This window comes from Microplitis demolitor, chromosome 8 (assembly GCF_026212275.2).
Source record: "Microplitis demolitor isolate Queensland-Clemson2020A chromosome 8, iyMicDemo2.1a, whole genome shotgun sequence".
Lineage (NCBI taxonomy): Eukaryota > Metazoa > Arthropoda > Insecta > Hymenoptera > Braconidae > Microplitis > Microplitis demolitor.
Genome location: NC_068552.1, coordinates 11,423,357 through 11,449,949, shown reverse-complemented (window position 1 = coordinate 11,449,949; position 26,593 = coordinate 11,423,357). Strand labels below are relative to the sequence as shown.

Sequence of the window (26,593 nt, the reverse complement as noted above, 5' to 3'; positions counted from 1 at the left end):
ATGCAAAAAACAAATCAAAGAATTTTTTATGGATTTATTTATTTTGTATAGAATTGAACATCAATAATGTAATATGTAATTATTTTGTGGAAGTAAACAATTATTGAGATGGATTTTGGGAAAGATTTTTAATATAAAGTTATAGTCACGGAAGTATAAATCTATATAAGATTTTAAAGTTATTGGGCACGGTAAATCGATCTCGAGTAGGTCACGTCGCCAAAGCAGTTAAAACGCAACTAAGTTCGAGAAGCTTCTTGAATAACAACGATATAAGAGTAACGCAAGAGGATGAAATCTGTTTTCTCGTTGCAAAACTTCACATATTTCAACTGATACATAACTATTTTTTCGCCTCTGTTGTAAATTTAAATTACAATATTATGTAACAAGTTGAAAAAAAAATTAATGGTAGAAAATAATTTGAAGTTTCATCGAAAATCAAGAAGTTAAAATATTAATTTTTGATATATATGGAGCATTCCGCGCCAAATCGACCACTTTGGAAGCCGACCCCTTTTAATTTGGCTAAAATTTTTTTTTCTTTTTCTTCTCCATCGAAAACGTTTCTCATTATTTTTTCAAACTTGTTCACTCAACCAAAATAAAGTAATGAATTTAAAAAAAAAAAAGGGATTTTTTTTTTAAAAAGCTAGAAATTTTTCAAAATTCAACTGATCGGGACGTTTTTTTTTCAAAATTTTAATTTTTAAATGAACTTTTCGAAAAAAAATACAAAAAAATTATTGCAACCTATCTTCATTGTTTTTTTTTAACATTATTGGCAAAAATCAAAAGTTTTCCGATGATTACCATTTTGGATTGTTTATTTTTTTTTATTATATAAAACTTTAATATTTTCTGGAAATTCTTAAATTTTTTGAAAGCGAAATTTTTTCGATTCATCTTCTTTTCTTCCAATTGGAAAAAAATGTTTGTTCAACTAGCCTTATTTCTCAGACACTGTAAAAAGAGCGGTGTAAAAACGGAGTACTGCGCTTGGTCATGTTATTAACTTTAGAAAGCTTATAAAACGCAAAAAATATCTTGACACATACACGCACTCAATCACGCCGGCACACACATACGTGCTCACGCACGCACACACACACGAGCGCAGACACGCACAGACGCTCAAACACACGAGCGCCCAAGCGCACACAACCTCAAATACACGAGTGCACACACTCACACAGACTCAAATATACCAGCGCACTCACACGCGTATGCACATACACTCACACACATGCACACACAGACACGCACACGCACACACTCACACTCACACATGCATCCACTCACACTCAAACATACCAGCGCACACACTTGCACTCATACACACACTTAAATACAACAGCGCACACACGCCCACTGTTTGAATGTAATGATAGAGTAAGTAAAAATATTCCCAAAGTAAAATATTTCAACACCGGGAAATTTATTTAATACTGGTGAAGAATATTTACACCGTCGGCAGCGTTATTTTCACACCGCTTTCGGTGTTGAAATTTAACGCCGCTAATTTTAACACCTACACGGCTTGGACTTACCCCGGTTATTTTTTATAGTCTAACACCATGCTAAAAATTTTTGAGTACTTAGAGGACTTTAAAAAAAAAAAAAAATCGGAGCGTCGGTTGGCCCTGCGGGTTTGCCCTAAATCTTGCTGTTTTCGAGCTTAAAGAGCTCGAAATTATAAGAGTGAATATATTTTCAAACTCTTCAATTGTTTTTTGTATGAGCGTTTTGAGCTCTAACAAGTTACGTTCTATGCTTAAGTTTGAAAATTGAAGATTCGAAAACTATTAATGAAAAAGCGGTTTTAAAATTTTTATTACCGATTATGTACTATGAAATAAATACATTGAATCAAAATCAAGATTTGAATAAGTTTTGATTTAGCTCAGAGCAATAATGTATGAAATAATCCGAGAAAAATATTAAAAACTGAGTTTTTTCAATTTCTTGCTGACAATATGATTAAATCTAAAGAAGAAGTTAGATGACATTTTATGATGATCAAAAAAGACTATAAAGAGAAAGAGTTAGTATGATTTCAGACACATTTAGCACATTATATTTTGATTTAACCGGAAAAAATAACATTTTTATTATTTTCTTAAGTTTCACGCTCCGATATCTTTTGAAATAATTAGCCAATTTTGATCTTTGAGGTAACAATCAGCGCGTTCCATTAAATTCTAGAGCTGATTAGAATTTTAAATCGATTTGTTCAGCCGTTTCGAAAATATTTGAAAAAACCCGTTTTTTTACTAATTCTTTCTCCAACGATATCTTTCGAACGCATTAACGCGTTCTATTTTTTAATTTAATGTCCCGAGAAAAAATGTTTATATATAATCATACATAATTATATATAACTACATATGATCATATATAATCTTATATATATATCCGTATATAATCGTATAGAATTATATATAATTATACATAATTATATATGATTATATATAATGCAGTATTTAAACGGAGAGTATCATTTGTAGTTCTATATATAATTATATATAATACTATTCCGAGAAAATTTTCTTATATATAATCATATATAATTGTATATAATCTTATACATATATATATCCATATATACAGTATAATTGTATACAATCATTTGGGTGTTTAAAAAAGAAAGAATTTTTTTTTATGGTATTCCAAAATTGAAAGTACCCAGTAAACACATGACCTTGTTTTGACGTCACACGTAGGACATAGAAATGTCACGGTATCTTATGTAAATTTGATGTCAATCTAGCGTTCTACATGACTTTAATATGTAAGCATGACTTCACAATTATGACGTCACAGTTATGACTAGTGTTGCCAGGTCCGATTTGTTGTAAATCGGTACATGAGGTCAAATAAATTGGGATTTAGGGTTGCAGATCGGGACAGTAAAAAAAAAGCGTTTTATTTAATTCGTTTTTTTAATCTTGCATAACAAGTAATCAGTCTTACTGAACTAGTAGAAATTATAAAAAAAAAATTGCACTTTAATCATGTAATTGACGTATTTCAGGAGTATAAAATAGGTAACTAAGTAGGTATTCACAGTACTATTAATTTAGGTACCTAGTAGGTAATTATTTGTTTTTATTAAAATTATATTTTTGATTTGATTTCGCCGCCTTTAGAATAGCTTTGTTTTTTATAACATACTTATAAAATTCATTACACGTCAAATTAAAGTTTGTTTTTATTTGAATTTCTGCTTTCACATGCTCGAGTGTCAAACGGTTTCGCCTGTCGCACCAAATTAAATTAGCCTGAGAAAATACTCTTTCTGTTGTTGCGTTTGATACTGGAATTGAGGCCATAAAACAAAATAATTTTTGAACATTTACTAATTCTTGATTGACTTTAAAAATGTTGTGCCATTTTTGTAGCGGCGTTAAGTCTTTGTTTTGCACTGCTGCCTTCACTCATTCTTTGATTTTACAAATTTCTTCATAAAGATGATCCATGTCGAAAAACGTGTTAATTTTTAGATTTTCAATAATGTTAACAATTGACGTGTAAGTAAATGAATCATCCTGGAGAGAAAATGGTTTAAATAAGTCCATTCTGCTATTCTTGAGATCATATTTAGTTTCTATGTAATGAAGAACATATTTGTACCACGCACAACAGTCTTTTTTTATTTTAGTCATTTTATCAGCAGGCAACTTTTTAATCAAGTTACTACACGTAAATCCCACAAACTCATCTTCTATTCTCTGCCTCAATTTCTCACTAACTTCTAGCATTATTTTGTGACCTTCAAAACACAGTAATGTTTCGTTTTCAAGGCATATCACTGCATCCTGTAAAACTTTCAGTGCATTTTGATAAAATGTCAAACAAGGTTCTGTTTCGTCAGAATTCAAAAATTGCCACAGTACACTTGGACATTCGTCTTCTCCCAATGATATAAAATAATCTTTCAGGATATCGAAAGATTTAGTAGCACGTTCAACGGCAGGTAAAAGTGACAACCATCTTGTCTTCACATATCGCAGGACGGGTGCAAATTCAGCTTCGTGAATTACGTAAAAATCTTTCATAGAATCAACTCGTTTTGCATAATATGAAAAATGGTTATGAAGTTTTAGAATAAAATTCTCTAAATCAAAATTAATTTTACTCAACCCATGCTTTACACTATTGTGTAAGATGTGTGCAGGACATCCCACTGATAAAATGTTTTTATTATCATGTTGCAATAATTGAAAAACTGAATTGCGGCAGCCAAAGTTTACATTTGCATTATCTGCACAGTAAGTAGTAAGGTGTTTAGTGTCAATATTGCACTCTTTCAGTCGTGTTACTAAATTCGTATGGATGGCTGATGCAGTTTCATCAGCATCTTCATAAAAGTCAAGAACACACGTTTTTAAATTTGTAGTTGGGCTGTAAAAACTCACCATCAGTGGAAACATTTTTATAGCACCATGATTGGAAGCATCAGTAGCTACACTATAGAATGTGTCGTTTTGCAAAATTTCGACGGCCTCTTGAGTTGATGCTGGTCCTAAAACGTTGTATGCAATGGCACTGGCCTTAGTTCGTCCAAGCGCCAATTTATCAGCGATTTTAGAATCATCATACAAAATATGGTCGAGTTTTGTATCACAATCTAATGAATTGAAAGATAAACTATGCTTGACTGAGTGATAAGTTTAAGTCACTTCAGCGGCAATCACTTTTTCTTCTTGAGTGGTCATTTGATCTGTTTTCAAAAATAATTTCAGTGATGTAGATAAAGCAGCACTTCTTTCTTTTTTTTGGTGTTCATTACATTTTTGGTGCTTTTCTATATTATTCTTGCCTCCATGAGATATGCTAAACCTTTTTTGGCACAATGTACAAAGCGCCCTACACTTATTATTTGGAACGGGTTTGATGAACGAATAACTTTTCATCCAAACATCAAGAAAAGAACACATTCTTCTTTGTTTCTTTTTTGGAGTCGAAGTTGAAGCATCTGTTTTTGCTGAATCAGTTTCCGAATCACTCATTATAAATAAATCTGAAAAGAAACCAACACCACCACATGAAGACATACACCCATGCATAAGTATTATTTACTTTACATTAACTTCTTAGCCCGCGTATATTAATAATTTGTTTTATTTACGATATGAAGCGAAAAAAAAAATTAAATTTATATGTCAATTCCGCCGTGCATATATATTTAAGCCAATAAACCACCAGCAAAAACCAGCTAGGTACAATAACAAAAACATAACCTAAAATCCCTAAACACAAACTATAATATGAATAACAAAATGCGAGTTAATTGTTAAAAAGTATTGCGTAAACATTCACAATTTACAATTCACATAGATCTTACCTGCAAATAATCTCCAAGATTAAATTGTTTGATTTATAACTAATACTTAAAACAGCGCACCGGACCGCCGGAAAACAAAACTCTCAGGTGTTTCTACAATCAATTCACTGCACAGATTGTTATTTTAGTAGCTACGCTAAGCCACAGATATTATAATAGGACTACAATTAATAGATACAACGCCATCTCGTAGCAGCTAATCGAGTTACGGCTCCTATGTATTTGAATATATCCAAAGCCAGTAGATGGCGTTCCGTGATAAAAAATTACGCAGCGTAAATAATTATTTTTCATTTTTTGATTAATCGGGACATTTCGCGTCCCGATCAGGTACAAATCGGGACGCATCCCCAGACCCCTGAAAATCGGGACGTCCCACGCAAATCGGGACACCTGGCAACACTAGTTATGACTTATGTGTTATGTACGCTTGACATAAAATCTACATCACATTGTTACGTAGGAATAAAGTCATTATTGTATATCATAATAACGTATTTTTAAAATCATACATTTATGTCAGTAGCAAAGTAACGGTTGTACGTAATATCGATGTCACTCTTAAATCATATCTGTACATCAGTGACAAGTCAGTATTTTACGCAATGCTGATGTAATTTCTGAGTCATAGTGTTTTTATCATCTATTTATTAAAATAAAACAATCATAGAATGAATTTTCAAAAATGTGTAAATGTGTAAAAATAACAACTAAATGTCGAACGTTTTTGGGGCCAAAGTAATCGATAAACTCGATAATAGCCCGCATGGAAAAGCTTTAAATTGTTGAAAGTATATAAAAAAATATATGGTGAATATGTGATTGATATATAGGGGCAAAAATATCTATATTGAAAAATATATGTTTTTTACATATATTGGATTATATATTTATAATAATATATTTACCCATATATAATGTTTTGTATTTTCCTATATATATTATCTCATATAATGCTCAATATATTCTTGCCATATAAGGATAGTATATAATTTATAAGTATAATATAATAAACTTGATATATACTTCCGTATATTTTGACCCATTTAATTAGTGGTATATGGTCTCTATACAGTTGATTATATAAATTCCACAAAAAAAAAAAGTCAAGTTTATTATTATTTTTTTTTTCATTGACCTTACATTTACTGAATAACTAACGCAAAAACCTAAGAAAAGTAAAAAAAGTGCCATAAATTTTACAATATACTGGAAAACATAAAAAATACAAAAAATCTATATATTAATTAATATACAACTTTTAGTATAATATATCAACATAAAAAAAGATATAATTAAATATATTATATCAGGGCTATGCTGTTACTCTGGTCGTCCTTAACTTACCTTTCTAAGGGCACCACTAGAAGTGATAACGGCCTCCCAGAACCGGATCTTAAATCGTCAGGGTCGGTGTAATTTATTTGATTGTAAGAGAACGATGAGGAAGGATAACTTATAAATGATTTAATTCTCCGATTAACAATTTAAACCTTTTTATTTACTCAATAACCTATTTAACCTTTATAAACCTTATTTGCTTATAATCTTTTATAAACCTTGTGCATTATACCTTTTATAAACCTTACGACCTTAATTAACCTTATATTTATTGACCCGCGATATTTTCATTTACTACTAATTTATTTATTACCCGCAATAATATCTTTAATAAAATTAGCCACCTACCTTTGGCATTTTCACACACTCACACGCACAATAATTTTAAAAATCGCTTAACCTTCGCGATACTTAATTACTGAATTTTCTACTAAAATTGGCCAACTACCTTTGGCATTTCCACATACTCACTCAGTCCCCTGGATTTATTTTACACACACTGAATTTCAAATAATTTTCCCGCCATAAATAAATTAATCAATTTAGAAAATTATATAATTATTAATTAATTTATTAATTGAATTTTCTTTTTATCACTTTATTGATTATTATTCTTTTTTATTAATTTTATCACCAATAACTTTTAACTTCAACAACACAACGATTTTTTCTCAGTGAATTCATCGCGACGCTACCAATTTATTCAAACTCAAGTTCCGCCATTTTTTTTTATCAGCTTTTACTACATGTTCCTTTTCAGGTACTTGTTCCTCACAATATTTATTCTTATTTTATTAATACCTTTTATTTAATTATTTCCTCTATTTAATTAACTATAATTTCATTAATTAACTTAATTTTTCCTACTTAATTTTTTTCGGCGACTTTGACTGCGGACCTTTTTAAAATTTTTCCCGAGACAATTTCTTATTAATTTTATTTATTTTATTAATTTGACTTATAGTTAATTAATTTCCGACTAGCGACTATGACTAGATTCGACGGTTTCCGGTGCGTGAGTTACCCGACCCACCTGGAAACTTCTAGAATATTTCTGGCTACCTGCCTGGAAATATTTGACTATGTAAAAGCTCCGGCAACCTGCCTGGAGTTTATTAATTAATTATTTGCTTGTAAATTCCGGATTAATTTATTTTAATTCTGATTTTACGAATAATTTATTGAGACGCGACGATATACGACATATGACTACGTTATAACGGTGACCTTGGCTACTTCGTGTCCAGTAGCCACGAACCACAGTTACAAAATTTCCCGATTCAATAATTAATTATTAATTATAAATATAAATTATAATTATTATATCGCTGGTTCTGAAATGCGGGAAATAGATCTCAGAGAGTAGGTCGACTCATCTTGACCGGACACGCGGCTGAAATTCAACTTATTCTAAAGACACTGGTGATGAAAAGTAATTTCTTTGAGGCTTAATTTAATTATTATATACAATGAAATTTTATTTAACCAAGTCCCAAATATGTACAAAATTTCCCCTTTACTTATAAAATAATAAATGTCCAGCGACAACAAAATAAATTTATTTATACGAAATTATTTAATGGACACGGGGTAATAAATTAAATAATTATTTAGAGTAAAATATTACGTTGAAGAGAGAGAGAGAGTATAAAATATATATGAGAGAGTTTATTATAAATCTTATCTGATTTAGTATAGACGATATACAGGTGGAATCGGGCGTCGGTTCATCCTTGATTTTGCCGCCGTTGATCCTGGTAGTTCTTGGGCTGCTGGGTGACCGGGACTTGATGCTGGTCACTCTCACTAATCACTTAGATACTGAACTTAACACAAATTTGGTTTTATAAACCAGTTTATAGCAAAAGAACAAATGTATTTTAGAATTTTTAGTTGAAATTTTATTACAACGAGAAAATCGAGTAACTAGTAACGAGGCTGTGGGTGTCAGCGCTTCGACTTGAGTGTCGATCTATCTAGCCGAACACTTGAACTTGAGTGTCGCTTGAATTGAATTCCTCGCCTGCACTTGAATCGTCTCTTTTATCTAGTCGTCTTAGGCCCCAACCTCCGATGACCCCTACCTAATTATGCGCACATGGCCGATTTACGGTCACCTGCTGCGTGGAATCATCCCTTGTGGTTTAACGCCTAGCTCAGCCAAACTCGGCAATCAGGCTGCGATGAGAAAGAACAAATCAAGACTGAGACAGCGAGAGAGCCGCACTCTCACGTCGTGAACCAACGCTGCCCGGTTATACTCCCCGTCGCCAGACTTGAGATTGGGGCTCGGAAGCTGAAGGAAAGTTAAACGGTCTTCATCAGCCTTTGGCTGCGCCTGGGCAATTTTAAATCGGGTACATAATGATTGCCCAAAATTTTCCCAGTCTCTGATTTTAATTCAACGACCAAAGGACTAATGATTTTGTTAACAATGGCTGGTCCTAAGAATTTACTAGCCAAACTAGACGAATATTGGTCGGCTTTCTTACTTAATTTTCGATTTGGGTAATATACTGGATCACCCACTTGCAGTTTGGGTGGCTCTTTAAGTCCCTTATCGTGATATACGGCTTGTTTTTCACTTTCTTTTCTCATTACTTCCGACAGCCGTGGTTCTTTTCCATGAACCAAGTAATCTTTAATCTCTTGATTAATAAATTCTTTGCCGTTATCTGTGATTAAAAACAGAGGCTATCCCCAGCGTGAGAAAACACGACGTAAACTCTTTTTAACATTTAATCCCGTCTGCTTACGAAGTCTAAGGACCTCAATGAAGCGCGTGTATAGGTCTTGTACAATTAAAACGTATTGATAACCGGCTTTAGATCGCAAAAATGGGCCAGTCACATCGGCCGCGGCTATGGCCCAGGGTTCGATAGGTTGTCGCGTGCGCATCGGCGCTTGAGACGAGGTCTGTTTATATTTGACCTTTTTACAAGTTTCACAGTTCTCAACATACTCGCCGACATCGCGATACATACCAGGCCAGTAGTAGCGTGTGCGTATCCGATGATACATCTTATCGCGAACCAAATGACCCGCATCCGGTACATCGTGGTTTTTCTTTAAGATATCGGGGGTCTCATTCTCTGTCAAAACCAATTTCCACGCGTCTTGATCGTCAATATACTCTTTCAAATAATCAGGCTTATAATACTCTAATTTATCCTCGCTATTTATTCGCCAATCAACAAAATTTTCCGGATATTTTCTAACGTTAGCTTTCTTTATATCGTACCACGAGCGAACTTGAATATGTACGAAATCTACGCCTTTAGTTTTAATTTCATCGAGGACTTCGGACCACTACAGGCTCCTGGTCCTCGTATAAGCGCGATAAGGCATCCGGGCCTTCATTCTCGGTTCCACGACGATGTTCGATCGTAATTTGGTGGGCCAAGAGTTCCATGGCCCAGCGGGCAAGCCTACCGTTCGGATTCTTTAAAGTATGGAGCCATTTTAATGAAGCGTGATCGGTAACCACAACAAATGGAAACCCTTCAAGATAACATCTTAATTTTCTTACGGCCCATACAACCGCCAAACACTCCTTCTCAGTTGTAGTATATCGTGTTTCGGCACCTCGTAACGGTCTACTTAAACATATAATAAGGAACTCTTTCCCGGTGTCTGGTTCTTTTTAAACCAAGAACGCGCCTAGACCCGTATCACTCGCGTCAGTATATAAATAATAAGGTAGATTTGGCTGCGGTACAGCCAAAGGTTTGGCATTGACAAGAGCTTGTTTAAGATCTTGGAAAGCTTTCTCCTCTTCGTCACCCCACTTCCACTCTGTATTTACGCTACATAATTTGTTTAAAGGCCCTTGGACCTTCGCGACATTTTGTAGATGTCTATGGTACCAGTTTACAAGCCCGCAGAAACTGCGTACTTGCTTACGAGACGTTGGACGAGGGAAATTCGCGATAGGTGCTATTTTTTCAGGGTCAGGTCGTAGACCCTCGCTATCTACAATGAAGCCAAGAAATTTTACCTCGGATCGCGCAAATTTGCATTTACATGGATTAATTAATAATCCAGTCTCGCGAAATATTTCGAACACAAGAGATAAAATAGCTTTATGTTCATCGTAACTCTCACTTATAATTACCCAATCGTCCAGGTACGCGAAAACCTTTTCAGTCCAAGAACTCGGTAGGTTTCTCTTATGTATTCGCTCGATAAACCTCTCGCGAAGCTTATTCATGGCTTTTTGAAACGTTGACGGTGCTCCCGCGAGACCATAAGGCATGCGAACCCATTCAAATTGCCCCCTACCTTCGACAGAGAAGGCAGTATAAGGAATGGACTCCGGTGACATTAAAACCTGATGGAACGCTTCCTTGAGATCCATGGTTGTAATATACTTTGCGTTATGTAAAGCGCTTAAAATACGTAGCATATTAGGAAGAGGATGCGCAGGTAAAATAGTATATTTGTTGATTGGTCGATAGTCGACGCAAAAACGCCAACCACCCGAGGCTTTGGTCACCATAACCGGCGAACACGACCAGAAACTGTTACTAGGCCTAATATAGCCTTTCTCGAGCAGTTCGTCTATTTGTTTATTTTATTCCGCCGAAATAATAGGGCTACGCCGATACGGTCGGATTTGAATGGGTTTAATTCCCGGTTGTAAGACGATCTTATGCTGCACGAGGTCAGTTAGACCTTGGTTCGGTAACTCCGCGAATTTAGACATTTCCGATTCTAAAAATACATCAAAATCCTTTTGTTGATCCGAAGTCAAGGTTTGACAACTAGTTCGTTTATCACGACAATTTATAAACTCGAAAGGATGATATTCATTAGTGTCTTTGAATTGCCAAGTCCTAGTAGCGCAATCGATTAATATTCCAAACTGAATAGCGAAATCCATACCTAGGACTACTGAATAGCTCAGGTCCTCGAGGACACTCAAATACTGCTCTCCTGCTATTGTACCGATTTGAATGATGAATGGAGCTCCCCCAATAGTTTTACATTGGGTATGATCCGCGAGAAGAACTCCCCGACGGTTCGTATCATCCTGTTGTAATTGACCAAAGCTAAGCTCACGTATTTGGTCATACACTCGCCGATTGATGTAGGACCTCTCACTTCCCGTATCAATAATACCGTTCATTGGTGGAACAGGACCAGTAATTAGTACCGTAATCATTGGTGGAACAGGACCAGTACCCGTATAAAATTTGGTCCGAGATGCAATACGATTGGCGATACGTGAGGGTAATGTTTTATCTCTGAGTATCTCAGGAAGATACGACGCGCGCGAAGGCGAAGAGCACGATGGTGGAGAGTTATGACTAACAGCTGGACCTTCAGGTTCTAATCCTGGGTCTAATTCTTCCTCCCACTCCTCTTCAATCTCCTCGTCACTCTCAAGTGGCTCCAGACCACATAGGTATGGCATACCGGGGACGTCTACGGAACTTGGTTCTTCCGATTCGTCTGAACCAATTGACACAATAAAATTGCTAGCCTCTAAAGTCTCTAAGATTTTTTGATGTATTTCATTCGGATTATTTTCGACCGAAAGAACAGAACGATCAAGACCGGCACTAATTTCCTCAAATAAATTATTAGATATTGGTAAATTAACCATGGGCTGTGCTTCTTCCCTCAAGCCTTCCCAATGATTAATTTCGTCAGTATTTAAAATAGAATGAATATTATTTGAAACGGACAATTTATTATTTACAACAGACAAATTATAAAAAATCGATAAACCGTTCGTATTATCATATATATCGCAAAACTGCGTAAATGGATTTTCTTCAATATCCAAATTTTCTAAATTACTACCACTACTACTTTCATTATCAAAGCAAATTAAATCTTCAGTAACATGATTTAAATTATTTCCAAACGATACTGGGCTGTGCAGGTCAATTAAATTGACCTCAGTCCCTAATTCATTATCATTATTATTTGAAACGGAGCTCGCTATATTCGCTATTTGATTTTCTAATACTACATCACCTATCAGTTCACCATTAGTTGACACGACCGGACCGATAGTACGCTCTAAGCCGCCATCAGGTCTCGAAAATAAATTTTTCCAAATTTCATAATTAAATTCTTTATCTGGACCGACAGTACGCTCTAAGCCGCCGTCAGGTTCCGAATTAAAATTTATTAAATTATTCGAATTACATTATTCGATCTGACCGACAGTACGCACCAAGCCGCCGCCTGGTTCCGAACTAAAATTTATTACATTATCTGAATTGAATTGTTCGTTCTGACCGACAGTACGCACCAAGCCGCCGTCTGGTGCCGAATTAAAATTTACATTATTTGTTGAAATTCTTCTAAATTTATTTGGTTTGTTCAACCAGAACTGATGTGAATGATAGCTACTAGGGCTCCGATTTCCCCTTCTTATTTGTTTTAACGATTTTCTAGCTTTCGCGCCCTTTTTCCTCGGGGAATAGGAGGGCGAAGCTAGTTTTTTGACTGATCAGTGCGACTAATCTCGCCAGCACTGGTCGGTTGTACTTCGACACAATGGTTGTTTACATTATTAATATTATCATAATTATTATTAACATTATTATTACGAACAAAACGATTCGAACGGTTACCACGGTTATTTCGATTATCATATCTTTTAAAATTATTTACAATTGGGTTTGGGTTTCCCCTATTAAAATTATTTACATTTGGTTGCCCACGATTCAAATTATAATTATTACTATTATTATTAAAATTATTATTATTCGAATTCTTATTTGACTGAATGACTCTAAAACAATTTTGTCTGACATGTCCTATTTTAAAACAGAAATTACAGACATCTACTCTGTTATTAATGCACTGTTCAAATGTATGACCATTTTGCCCGCAGTTAAAACAAAAGTAATGGTCGGAATTTCGACCAGCAGTTACCTCACTAAATGTACGCTATATGACATTCGAGTTGCCATTATTATTCGCGTTGTAGGAATAACGTACTCGATTTTTGGAGATTTATTTGATGAAAAATTATTTTGAGGAGTTTGGACAGTAGCTGTCGATGCACAAACAATTAATTTGCCGTCATCACCCTCTCTAATTTCCTCGATAACGAGTGGTTGTTTATCCTTCATCATCTCAACCAAAATTGGAGTACGCGGGAACGAATGCACTGCTGAGAATCGCGATTTTTCTTTTGTCTTAGCGTGCGACCTATCGGATGGCTCGGACGCGCGTTTGTTTTCCTCTAGTAGCACGGCGGCCTCATGTAATACCGATAAGAGGTCATCATAAGAGTTCACTGACCTAGAGAATACTAAGGTGGAGAGATTTCTAGGCAAGTGATTACGAATGCACGTAACCTGTTCTGATTCAGGAGGTGGGTTACGCATCTCACTATATTTTTGTTGAACTCTAAATGTAAAATCTATTGACGATTCACCGGATTCTGGTCTCAACTGACCAATTTCCATCAATAACTGAGTGTCCGTTTTTTGTGAGCCAAATGCTCTCAGAAATTCCCGTTTAAAATGGTCATAATCAGACCAATGTCTACTGTACACATCGTACCACTTAGTAACTTTCCCAGTAAAAACATACCCAAGAATTTTCACGAAATCCGTTGTGAGCTAACCCTCACGAAACGCCATGGCTTTAAATGAAGCCAAGAAACTATTGGCTGTTAAATCGCCTTGCGGAAAACGTACTGGCCACGCTCCGACAATTTCTCTTATATCGCGCCATTTACGTAGCGAAACCGCCGCGGCGTTTGGTATTAACAGATTATTCGCCCTAGGTTGGTCATAGTATTCTTGGTGTGTTTCTTGACCATTATTAATCCGATATCCATCGTAATTCCCATTGAAATTATTATTATTATTACCAGCGAATGAATTATCCCTTAATATTTCAAAATTATTGTTGTAATTATTTATTGGTGGATTATTACTTAAATTATTATTTTGAATTACGCTAGGATTAATAATGGAGTAATTATTACTATTATTGTTTAAATTATTATTTAAATTATTATTATAATTATTATTACTGAGACCGGCCGTATTGTTGTGAACATTATTTATTCCACTGGTACTTGATTGTAAATTTACTGGGAGGGCTGAGGTCGTAGCAGCCCTATTTTCATGATTCAAGTGACCTGCACTACACTCCCCGTCGCCAAAACTGTGAGTTACCTCGCGAACAGTTTGTGTAATTGTCTGTACAGGCACTTGCAGATTGTTCACCGGTTGCGCGTTCATAGCTAAGGTCAGATTTTGTAGACAATTTAAAATCTGAGCCAGGACAGCTTGAGTTGTCGCTTGATCAGCCTGCGCGGAAACTGGAACGGTGCCAGGAAGAAAAACGGATCCCGCATCAGGCTGAATTTATTGAGGAAGTACTGGTGGGGGGTTTTCTATGAATACTTCATCAATCGACGTTCGTAAATTATTATTAATATTTGTTGAATTTAAATTTAATTGTGCATTTGCATTAACGGCCTGTGGGTCGCTCGTTTGAATTGACCCAGACGAAGTTGTAACAGTAATAGGTGTAGTAACGACGGTACTGGGTAGAGTCGCGGTAGTGATTGGTATATTGGTGGTCACTGTTGTGACCATAGACGTGGTAGTAGCTACCATATTCCCCAAGCTACGCCTTACTGGCGGTCTAACCTGCTGTGGGGTGTCTGCAGTCACGGTCAAATTAGGTATACCGGGTAACGGAGTAGGATTTGGCATCGTCGAGCTCGCTGGCGAAACCGTAGTGCTTGACGTTATCGTATACGTAGTCGAGGGTGGTGAATGCACTACCCTGTTTTGATTCCTACCGTTAGAGGATCTGAACGGTAGCTACTGGACGAACCTCTTGATGTTGAACTTATACTTTTGTATAATCAATTCATACATTTTACTACAACCACTCGGTTTTATGAAATATTACGAGCAATTTAATTAATATTTTTGATTGAGAAAAAAAAAAGGAATAATTTCGTATTATTTTTATTATAGTTACATAATTTTTAAAAATAAAATTTATTAAATTTAATTGATTATTTTTCAAGAACCCAGTTGAGTTATCGTGCTCTACCACCATTATTAAAAATAAAATGTATTCTAAAAATGTACGAGTTATTTCTTGATTAAGTTAATTTTTATAAGTAAAATCATAAAATTACGGTTGCTGGTTGCAAATATTAACGAACTAAATAATATTTTAATTATTAGTTGTAAATACTTTTAATCGAAATATTAAAATATTTATTAATTAAAAGTCATTGTAATTTAAAAATAAATAATTATTAATTTTAAAAATCATAATAATAAGTTGATTGAACAATTAATAAAAAACCTGGATTAGCCAGTTCTGGCCCAAGGATGGATATCCATAGGTATAGGTGAACTTGGATAATCCTACTTTGGCTAAAGTCTGGGTTGCTATTGAATGATTAAGGCAGGGAAACCCAGTCTTGGCTTAAACTCGGGTAATCATTGGGTCGGCCAAGGCTAGGTTACTCAGTCCTGGCCCAGGCTTAGGTAATTATTGGGATGACCAGGATCAGGCGACAAATCTCGACCCAAGCATCGGCCAATATAGGCGTGCCAAAACTAGGCTTCCTAGTGCTGGACAAAGTAGGGCCCCTTTGTTCAACTCTGGCAGCTCCTGCATGGGTAGCCTTAATCTAGCCTCATTGAACCCAAGTAAGTCTCAATCCAGCCTCACTCAGTAAAAAAGGCATTTTAAGCCTCAAATGATGTTCAAAAAGCCTTAATGAGTCTCAAATGATGCTCAAAGATCTTCGGTAATCCTCGACGAGCCTCAAATGAACTTAGTTTCAATTACGTAATTTAAATTCGATTATTATTATTTGAGGCTCTTTGATCACGATTTGAGGTTTAGTGAGACTCTGTGAGCATTATTCGAGGCTTTTTTTACTCAGTGAGGCTGGATTGAGGCCTACCTGGGTTCGATGAGGCTAGATTTTATGATCCGGAAAGTTTTAAAATCAATTAGGAAACAATTCTTTTAAGAGCTTGACATTATAGTAGAAATAACTAAAAAACAGTGTGGAATTAAAAAAAATTTTATTTGTAATTGTAAGGAATAAAATCAACTTCAATAAAGTTTTATGACATTTTGTTCTCAGGCGGATAGTTTAGCCAGAAAAATGATGAAATTTCAAAATTAACTATAAAATGACTTTAAGCTCAAATAACATTTAAACAGTTGGATTTATCAAAAAATGAAACGAGACTTTTGTTGTAGAGCGTTTAATTTTCACAAAAATATTTGTCGTGCATAAAAATCCGTTCATTGGTTTGTGAGCTAGAAACTTAATAATAAAAAAAAAAAAATAAACTTCAAATGGAAAATAGAAACATGGATTGAGGCAACCTTAATATTATTATTAAAAGCTCGGAGTGGTCCAAATATCTATATATATATCTATATTAGGGTGCGTCATTTGAGAGCAACATTCCATTTTTTTAAGTGCATTTGCTAAAAATCGTAGTTCAACACAAAAAACAAGTTTTCACGCAAGAAAAAAAATTCTATGTCGACTACAGAACTAGCTTATTGAAAAATTCTATTTCTCATTTAAACAACGCGAACAAATTATTTTTTAGCTTTGAGTATTTTTAACTCAATAACAGATCAATAGATCGAATAGATAAATACATATTTTCGTCGGAAATTGAACTTTCTACAAGAAAGGTCTTATCAGTTTTCGATAAATCCATCTCTTCAAAAGTTGTTGGAGCTCGAAGTCGAGTTATGATAAATTTTGAGATCTTTTTACTTTTCTGATAAAACTATCAGACTTATCACGAAATATTGTAAGATTTTTTTGTTGACAATTTTATTTTCTACAAATTATTTCCAATAAGGTTTTTTCAAATTCCGCATTATTTTCTAGTTATTATGAAAAAATCATTTTTATTGAATTAAAATCTCTAGACGATTATGAGAAATTACTTCAAAATTTATGTTAAAGTATTTAGGTGTGGCCGTAATTAAAATTAACATTTCATTAAATAGTAAAATATATGTTAGTTAAAGTTTGGATGTACTTGATTTAAAAATAAAAACTTGTTGAAGCGAACTTTTCAATTTTAAGAAATTTAACTGAAACTCTTGAAACGTTTGAATATGTATGGTTTCGTTCTTATAACCAATATTTTAAAAAAACCGATCACTATATCTTATGGTAATCATTCCCATAATTTATTGTAGTTGGTGCCATAAATGGCTCTCCGTTCAATGTGATACGTCCCGAAAGTGCTAAAATTTTAACTCGTTGGATAATTTTATGTAACTCAGAATTTTTACCTTCTCGCTGAGTAAGTTGATGATTTTCATAACTTTGGGACGATATTGTTTTCACCCCGATTGTGTCGGTGTTCATGTCCGTCTGTATGTGTGAGTCTATGTGTGTGTGGATGTAAACGCTCTATAACTTTTTAACTACACGGAAAAAAAAACTGGAATAGTTACAGAATAGAAAGTAAAAACCAGCCCGTCATATTAAAAATTACAAAAGTTAAAATGTATACTGTAATTTTTTAATTTTATCTTGTATAAAATTAGCTGCAAATTAAGCAGTAACATTCACAGTTTGAAAATATAAATCGTACACAACAAAATGTAACATAATTATTACCTTTTGCTTACAGAAAGTTTGTTTCTTCAAAAATTATTTATTCCTCTTTAAAACTGTAAAAATTAGAGTTTAGCCGTTGTGTAAAAATTAAAATATTAAATAAGAAAATTTGTTGAGTGGTTCGAGAAGATTTACAGTATAGGCATTCAATTATGAACCTTAATGTAAAAAATAGAACTATTACATCTCACACTGTAATTCTTAAAATTTCTATGTCAAGTATCATCAATGCCTTAGCAATCACGAACTTTTACTATTTAAAATGTAAAAATAGTAAAACTACATTTTAAAATATCGTTAATAAGTTTCAGAAAATTAAAAATTTACTTCTTTAACTTTTGCAGTTTGACAACCATTCGTTAAAGGATGAAAGTTGAAAACTTGTGTTTCAATTCCATGAAATCACTTGCATTTGAATTTGTAAGTTCTACATTTTAGATATTGAAATTTCAGACCGTACCACGGCAATATGCTGAGTGTACGAAGATACTAATCCTACTCGATTGTCCGTAAATATTTTTGAAATAGTATATGCGAGTGCACGTTGCACTTAGTCATGCCGCAATATTAGAGGTTATAGTAATAAGAGTCTTCTGTTTCACGGGCGTCTCATATCAAGTTATTGTTCCACGTGGTGTCGTTTAGTACAGTGCAAAGTTATCCAATATACAAGGAGTCAGCAATATCTCGTTAGGAAAAACAGAAAGCATGGTCTCATTTACACTGCATTCTACCATCTCATCAGAACAAGCATCTTTCAACGCACATATTCTCAAGAAAATAACAGCGCAGATTCCATCAGTCTCAATCTCATCAAATCGATAGTCTCATATTCGAATCTGGCAAAATTGACCTTCTCATCGGCGCAAATTTCTACGGTCAAATCATACGACCTGGTTTTAGATCAGAAAGTATCTCAGAACCGATTGCCATGAAAACTATGCTCGGCTGGACAATCCTCGGCCCAGTTCATGAACAATCACATCAGTTACCTAGTCTGCCTCATCATCTCATCTCAAATTCTCAACTGCATGACTCTCTCACGAAGTTCTGGGAACTCGAAGAGGTTCCAGAGTCTTGCAACGAAACTCTCACCGTCGAGAAAGCTGAATATGAAGCTCACTTCCTAGCTACTCATTCTCGGGACGCATCAGGACGATACATCGTCCGTTTACCATTTAAATCGTTATCTCAGAAGCTAGGTAAATCTCGTCATATTGCACAGCGCTGTCTCAACCGTCTCATCAAGCGACTTTTTCAGGACTCTGAACTTCAGAGTCAGTACACCGCATTTCTTGCCGAGTATGAAGCACTCGGACACATGCAGCGAGTCTCATCATCATCGCCTGAACCATCTCATGTATATTATTTACCTCATCATGGCGTCGTTCGTGAAGACAGCGAAACAACCAAGCTGAGACTCATCTTCAACGGTTTAAGCAAAATATTATCAGCTAGTTCTCTCAATGATCATCTACATATCGGCCCAAGTTTGCAATCAAAGATCTGTGATGTACTTTTATATCTCAGAAGTCATCGATACATCTTTTTGACTGACATCGTGAAGATGTTTCATCAAATTCTCATTCACCCTGATGACAGGAACTATCAGCGCATTCTCTGGACTGAGAATGGTCTCACCGTGACTTATCAACTCAACACTGCCACGTATGGCACTCGACCAGCACCATATCTAGCTGGCCAAGCTCTCAAACAACTTCTCATCTACGAAGGGTCTTAATATCCACTAGCAGTGGAACCATTCCAAAAAGGCAGTTACGTCGACGATATTGGCGGTGGTGCTGACAATCTCAGCGATCTCAACGACATTGCGAATCATGTCGAAGCACTTTGCAACTCAGGTTGCTTTCCATGAGCTAAATGGAATAGCAATAATTCTGAGTTCAGCAAAATCTCATCATCACTCAGTCCAGAAGATTCTCATTCATACTCTCATTGAACTGTCAAGAAGATGTTCTCACGTTTACTGGCAAAACTTCTCAGACTCTCAGCATAACTAAACGCACCATCACCTCAGAGGCTGCTCAATTATGTGACCCTCTAGGTTTAATCTCACCAGTAATCGTCAAAGCATAAATTCTCATCCAGGACCTTTTGCTTCAAAAGTTCGACTGGAACGATGCACTCTTACCAGAAACAGTTCACCGATGGAAGACATTCTGCGATGAACTGCCTCAACTTTCTCAGCTCAGAATTCCTCGATGAATCAATCTCATCCCAAACTCATCAAGCATCGAGGTTCATAGGTTTTCTGAAGCCTCTCAAGCTGCAATGTCTGCAGTAGTATATCTCAGAGTCTGTGAACCTGACGAACAGGCTTTTATTTCTCTCATCTGCTCCAAAACAAAGGTCTCACCTGAAGCAAAAACACTCAAGCAAAAGCTCTCACTCAATGGCCATCTCATCAAGTTCTCAGTTCATCACCAGATGAAACCAAGCAAGCAAACTCAGAAATGAGATCTTGCAAGTCTCACGTCTCAACTAGTCAGCTTTTCATGCCACTATCATCTCTCATTCACTCATGGACTACTCTCACAGCTCTTTTACGTCGCACAGCAACTGTATTTCGAGCAATTTCATGTTTTAAAAAAGTATCTGGTACAAAACTTAGCATCTCACCTCTCACTCTTGCTGAACTACAAACAGCTCTGATACATTGGATTAAATTAACTCAGCAAAAATATTTCTCATCAGAAATCTCAGCACTATCTCAATGTAAAACTCTCAAGAAATCTCACTGTTTCACCGGACTCACAGCATTCATCAATCAAGTTCTGCGAAGTTCAACGTTGGATGCTGACAGCAAACATCCAGCGATTCTTCCCAAGGATTGTACGCTCTCACGTCTCATCATCGCAGATTCTCATATTCACACTATGCTTGGAGGTACCCAACTCACATTATCTCATGTTCGCAAGAAGTGCTGGATAATTGGTGGACGAGCACCAATCAAAAACTTTATACATCGCTGTCTCACCTGCGCGCGTATGCGGGGAGTCAAATCTCAACAGCTCATGGGGCAACTTCCATCTCATCGGGTCTCACCATCTCTTGTCTTCGAGAACACTGGAGTCGATTACGCAGGTCCAGTGTCTCTGAAGTTCTATCACGGACGCGGTACCAGATGTTACAAGGGCTGGATCGCTGTTTTTGTATGTCTCTCAACATCAGCCGTTTAATGGTCTCAAACTGGAACACATCTCATCACGACATTACAGTTGGGTCACTTGTCTGGCTCTCAGACGAGCGATATCCACCAACAAAATGGCCGCTCACTCGTGTGATCCAATTGCATCCTGGTGCCGATGGTCTCACCAGAGTTGTCACTCTCAAGACAGTCTCATCAGTTCTCAAGCGCCCTATCAGCAAACTCGTGCTGCTACCAATCTCATCAGCTGCGGAAGATTCTCATGAATCATCTAACTTCTCCAACCAGTAGGAGAAGGCGGGGAGAATTTTCAAATCTCCCGTGCTCTCATCATTATTTCTCACGGCGAATAAGTGATCGACAGTACCGTCGATCACCAATCAATCATAGGCGGCTCCGCTAGTCATTCTTGTTGCATAAAGTATTCTCATTGCTGACGCCTCGTGCTTTCATTAATCTCAGTGTATTTTATAAATCAGTTGCGTTCTCATTAATTGAAATAGTGCATTTTGCTTAAATTAATTCGAAGTAATTATTCAGTGCATTATTTTTGCTCTCATAATTAATCTCAGTGAATTATCAATTTAATTAGTCTCATCGTGTGTACCGTTATTATTCGCGCCTCGACGCCATATTGGCTACGTGTGGCACGCGAGTGATAGTTAATTAAAATAAACACTAAAAACAATTTCTCAAGTGTTTTCTCATGCAAAATAATTCTCATTCAATGTAAATAGTGTAAATAAAATATTTATTGTTAATATTTACGTAAAATTAGTGTTAAATAAAATTATTAGCTACCAACCAATTCACACAAACCAGATCCTCTCATCCTCTTACAATTATTATTAATTATTTAAACACAGGAGAATAATTGGCGGGTTATTAAATTCACCATTCGGTCAACGGTAGCTGGGCATACGAGCCGGACCTTGATCGTCATAAGTCATGAATTAATATTAATCGGAACCACCTGTATGGTTGATTATCTTCATCTTATTTTAATCCATTTGAATCCATTTTTATTTTAATATTGAATTGTACTACGAAAAACGTGAAGAATCAAAGAATATTTTACCGCGAAAATACACGAAAATTTAGAATAATATTTTACCGCGAAAAAGCGGATTAGAATAACATTTTGTAACCGCGAGAACGCGTTGTGAATGAAGGTCCTCTGTTACAGTCGACGCCTCAGCTAAACCTGTTTCGGGTAAGTTTTTAACCATTGGAACTATTCTTTGTTATTTTGCTTTTATATATTTTGAAACAAATTGTAAACTATATGCATGAAACATTTTACTTTACACTGACTATTTTGAATATTACTATTTGTAACCCTTGTATTGTGAGTATTTTTGATCCTTAATAAATAATTATTCATGAACATAAACATCTTAAATACATTATATCTCAAAAAATTTTACTTTACTAACTTCACGAGGTTTTTCGGCAGCCCACCTTCCTTCATCCTTTATATTCTACCTGTTTAGCCGCTCGGACAGTTAGTTTACAGTAGGGGGTACACAATCTTACGTTTTCCGCTCGACGTTCGACTGTGAAATTTAATCAGTCACATCATAGATTGTAAATCGCTTTAGGTTATTATCAACATTGTCAACAATATTGTGTAGGCGCGATTCAAGTATAAAATAGAATAAACTAAGCATTTGGTTAACAATAGCTGAGCAAATGAACTGGACCTTGATCAATATAAGTACCCTTTTCTTCAATACATTTTATATGAATTTTGTACCTACGTCCATCACGATCTTCAATCGTGGCACTAGACTAAAATAAATAAAATATTGATACAGAGTGGGAATTAGCGGGTTATGCTTTTGGAAAGATTGTCAGCCAATTTGGTAATCTCACTATCGACTTATTTGCTTCGAAAGCTAATGCAAAATGTAAGTCCTACTGTTCATAGGAAAGAGACCCAGATGCCCTAACGATAGACTCATTCACAATCAGCTGAATAGATAAGAATTTTTACGCTTTTCTGCCCTTTGCACTCTTAAATAGAGTGATCCTGAAAATAATCAAGGACAAAGCTATCGGAGTACTTGTGGTTCCACTCTTGACAGCTCAGCTATGGTATCCACTGTTTCGGAAGCTCATAGTAGGTCAAACAATTGTATTTGAACTAGATAACAAATTGTTACTTTCACCTTTTAGGGATCGTTACCACCCACTGGCCAGAAAGCTTACCCTGGTAGCCGCCAAATTGTCCGGAACTCTTTTTTAACTTCCCGCTAAGAAAATCGACGATTTTCAAAAATTTCGGGAAGTTATTGTTTTCACCCCGATTTTCGAAAATCGAGTTTTCATCAGATGTCGACGTTTTGAGGTCCTAGGAAGCTATTCTGACTATTTTCAGAATGATGTCGGAGTGTGTGTGTGTGTGTGTGTGTAAACTCTTTGTAACTTTTGAACTAATAAATTGATTTGGATGGTTGAGGTGGCAATCGAAAGAGCTTGTTGGCCTTCAACTTTTCTGAAAATTTCAGATTATTTGATCGAATAGACTCGAAAATATTGGCGAATTACGAAAAAAAAAAATTTTTTTTTTAGTTTTTTATTGATTTCTCAAAAACGACTTATACGATCGACTTCAAATTTTAATCAGCTCTAGAACTCAATAAAACGCGCCGATTGCCACGTCAACTATCAAAATCGATTGATTAGTTCAAAAGATATCGGCGTTGAAAAGTTAAAAAAATAACATTTTATGTTATTTTTTCCAGATAAATCATAATATAACGTACTAAAATGTGCCTGATATCATACCAACTCATCTTTTTTATGGTTTCTTTTGATGATATAATGTCATCGAACTTGGTTTTAAGTTTAAATCATATTATCAACAAAAAAATCGATAAAACGTAGTTTTTAATATTTTTATCGGATATTTCATATTTGATTGTTTCTTACATGAGTCAAAATTTATTTAAATCTTGATTTTGATCCCCGACATTGATTTCTGCCTCAATACACTTATTTTACTGAACAAAATCAGGAACTAAATTTTAAAAACCGCTTCATTGATGATTTTCGATTCTTAAATTTTCAAACTTCAGCATAACAGGTAACTTGTTAGAGCTTGAAAAGATCATAAAAAAACAATTGCATGTGATAGCATTTTCGAGCTCGAAGAGCTCGTAAATATATATTCATAGTAATGTTTTCGAGCTCCCGGAGCTCAAAAACAGCGGAAGGTTTTGGGGCTGGCCCGCAGGGCCTACTGACGCCCAGATTTTGTTTAACAATATTATATGTTAAAAATAAAACTTTTTCAAAAGATAGATTTTGTCGCGAGAATGTTTTGTCTGGGGATATTAACACACGTTACTTTACATTGAGGCTTTCCCTTTACAATGATTTATGAATAATATATTTATTTGAGCATTTATATTTACCGCCAGTAACTCGGCATGTTAGGATTAAATCGTCACGTTCCCCTTCTGGTCCTATTGTGTCATTGACAGCTTGTCCATATCGATTTAAAATTACTGGAGACTCTGGTAAAACTGAAAAAATAGAGTAAAATTCGATTCAATTTACCTTATACACATATTTTTCATAAAATAATTGATAAAGAAACGTTATTTTTACTATTACAGTTTTAACTCTCAAATAACCCAAGTCTGTTAAATATCATACAGTGACATTTTGATACCAATGTAAAAAAATGACCAAGCTCCTTGATTAAAAGAAACGATTCAAATGAATTTGAAAAATGGAAACTTTAAGAGGCAATTAAAAATCATTTAAAACGATTCGAAATTAAAACATCAAGTACTTTTAAATCTACATTGAATTTACATTAACAGTTAGGTTGCATTAAAAAAAAATTTAAAAATTTTGCTAGCTTAAATTCTATATATTTTTCTTTTTTTTAACTTACCTAAGAAATAAAGTTGAGCGATAACCTAATAGATTAAATTGGGGAAATCAAAAATCACGAAGCGCCACCCCTTAATATTAATATTAAGAGCTTGACTTAACTAAAATTTTTTTTTCATCATCTTTAACTATATTTTCACGGTAACTCTAGAAAAAAATTAGTCCTTTTTTTTGGCCTACCCTACTATTTAATCTATAAATAATATTAATATACTTATTAATTAAGGGTTAAAATAAAATAACTACATATATTCAATGGTCAATTGTCTAATCATTCAACCAAAAAAAAACCGAGTAACACGGAACGGTGTAAAAAAAGTAGATTACACCGTATTAAAATTACATGGATGGAAAATTTACACCGAGAAAATTTTTAAACCGATATTTCACATTACACGGCAGTGTAAAGTCCTCCGGGTCCATTTAGACACCGAAATTTTTTACAGTGTATGTCGATTAAGAAATATTTATGACTGTTCGAAGTATCGAATCGTTTTGAATTGTTTTGATTCTACCTACGAATCAGAAATTAGTTTACTATTTTCCGCTTAAAATGTATTCAAAACAATTTAAAAAATTATATCAGATGGAATCTTTTTAAATCGTGTAGACGAACCAGAAATTCAACAATTTTTAGTGGAATCGAAAGTAAATACTTTTAAATGGAAATCCAAATGAAACTATTTGAAAAATTAAATCGTTTTAAATCTTTTTGTGTACGTCGATTCAAAACGATTTATTTTATTTTTTGAATTATTTTGAATCGATTTGAATTGTTTCTTTTAATAAGGGAGAGTTTTAAAAATTTTTTCCTGAATAAATTCTGTAATATATTTCTTGATTTTGCCACAAAGTTTTAACTTCGATCATAGATTATCAAATTTAAAAATTTTTTAAAAACCGCAAAAAAAAATTGAGAATAGTCTAAGGTCGAAATAGCATTTGGTGTCATTTGAGGGTTAATTTGATACTTTTATTATCACTTTACAATACTTTTAGCTAGTCTGCATTGGGTTTAATTTTAAATATATTAAATCTCCTTAATATCCGAGTCACTTTTAATGTTTCTTTTAAGTTACGCTATTAACATTTCAGATCCTTGTTTAGCTAATTCAACGGCTTATCCATCATTTTCGTTGATTGCTTCAGAAAAATATCGATTATACCTTAACTAAACTATAGTAATTATTTAATGACCTTGTCTTTAGTT

At 34.7% G+C, this 26,593-nt stretch overlaps 1 protein-coding gene across 1 annotated transcript in view; it reads right to left on the bottom strand.

Moving 5' to 3' along the window:
• The window catches only part of LOC103572227 (hemicentin-2), a 263,857-nt gene extending 238,051 nt beyond the window's left edge, over positions 1-25,806 (bottom strand). The window contains exons 1-2 of the mRNA XM_053741560.1: positions 25,779-25,806; positions 24,897-25,007 (exon numbers count right to left, since the gene is read on the bottom strand). Of these exons, the coding sequence (XP_053597535.1) occupies positions 24,897-25,007; positions 25,779-25,806 (139 nt within the window). The remainder of the gene's footprint in view (positions 1-24,896; positions 25,008-25,778) is intronic.
• Between the last annotated feature and the right edge of the window lie 787 nt (positions 25,807-26,593).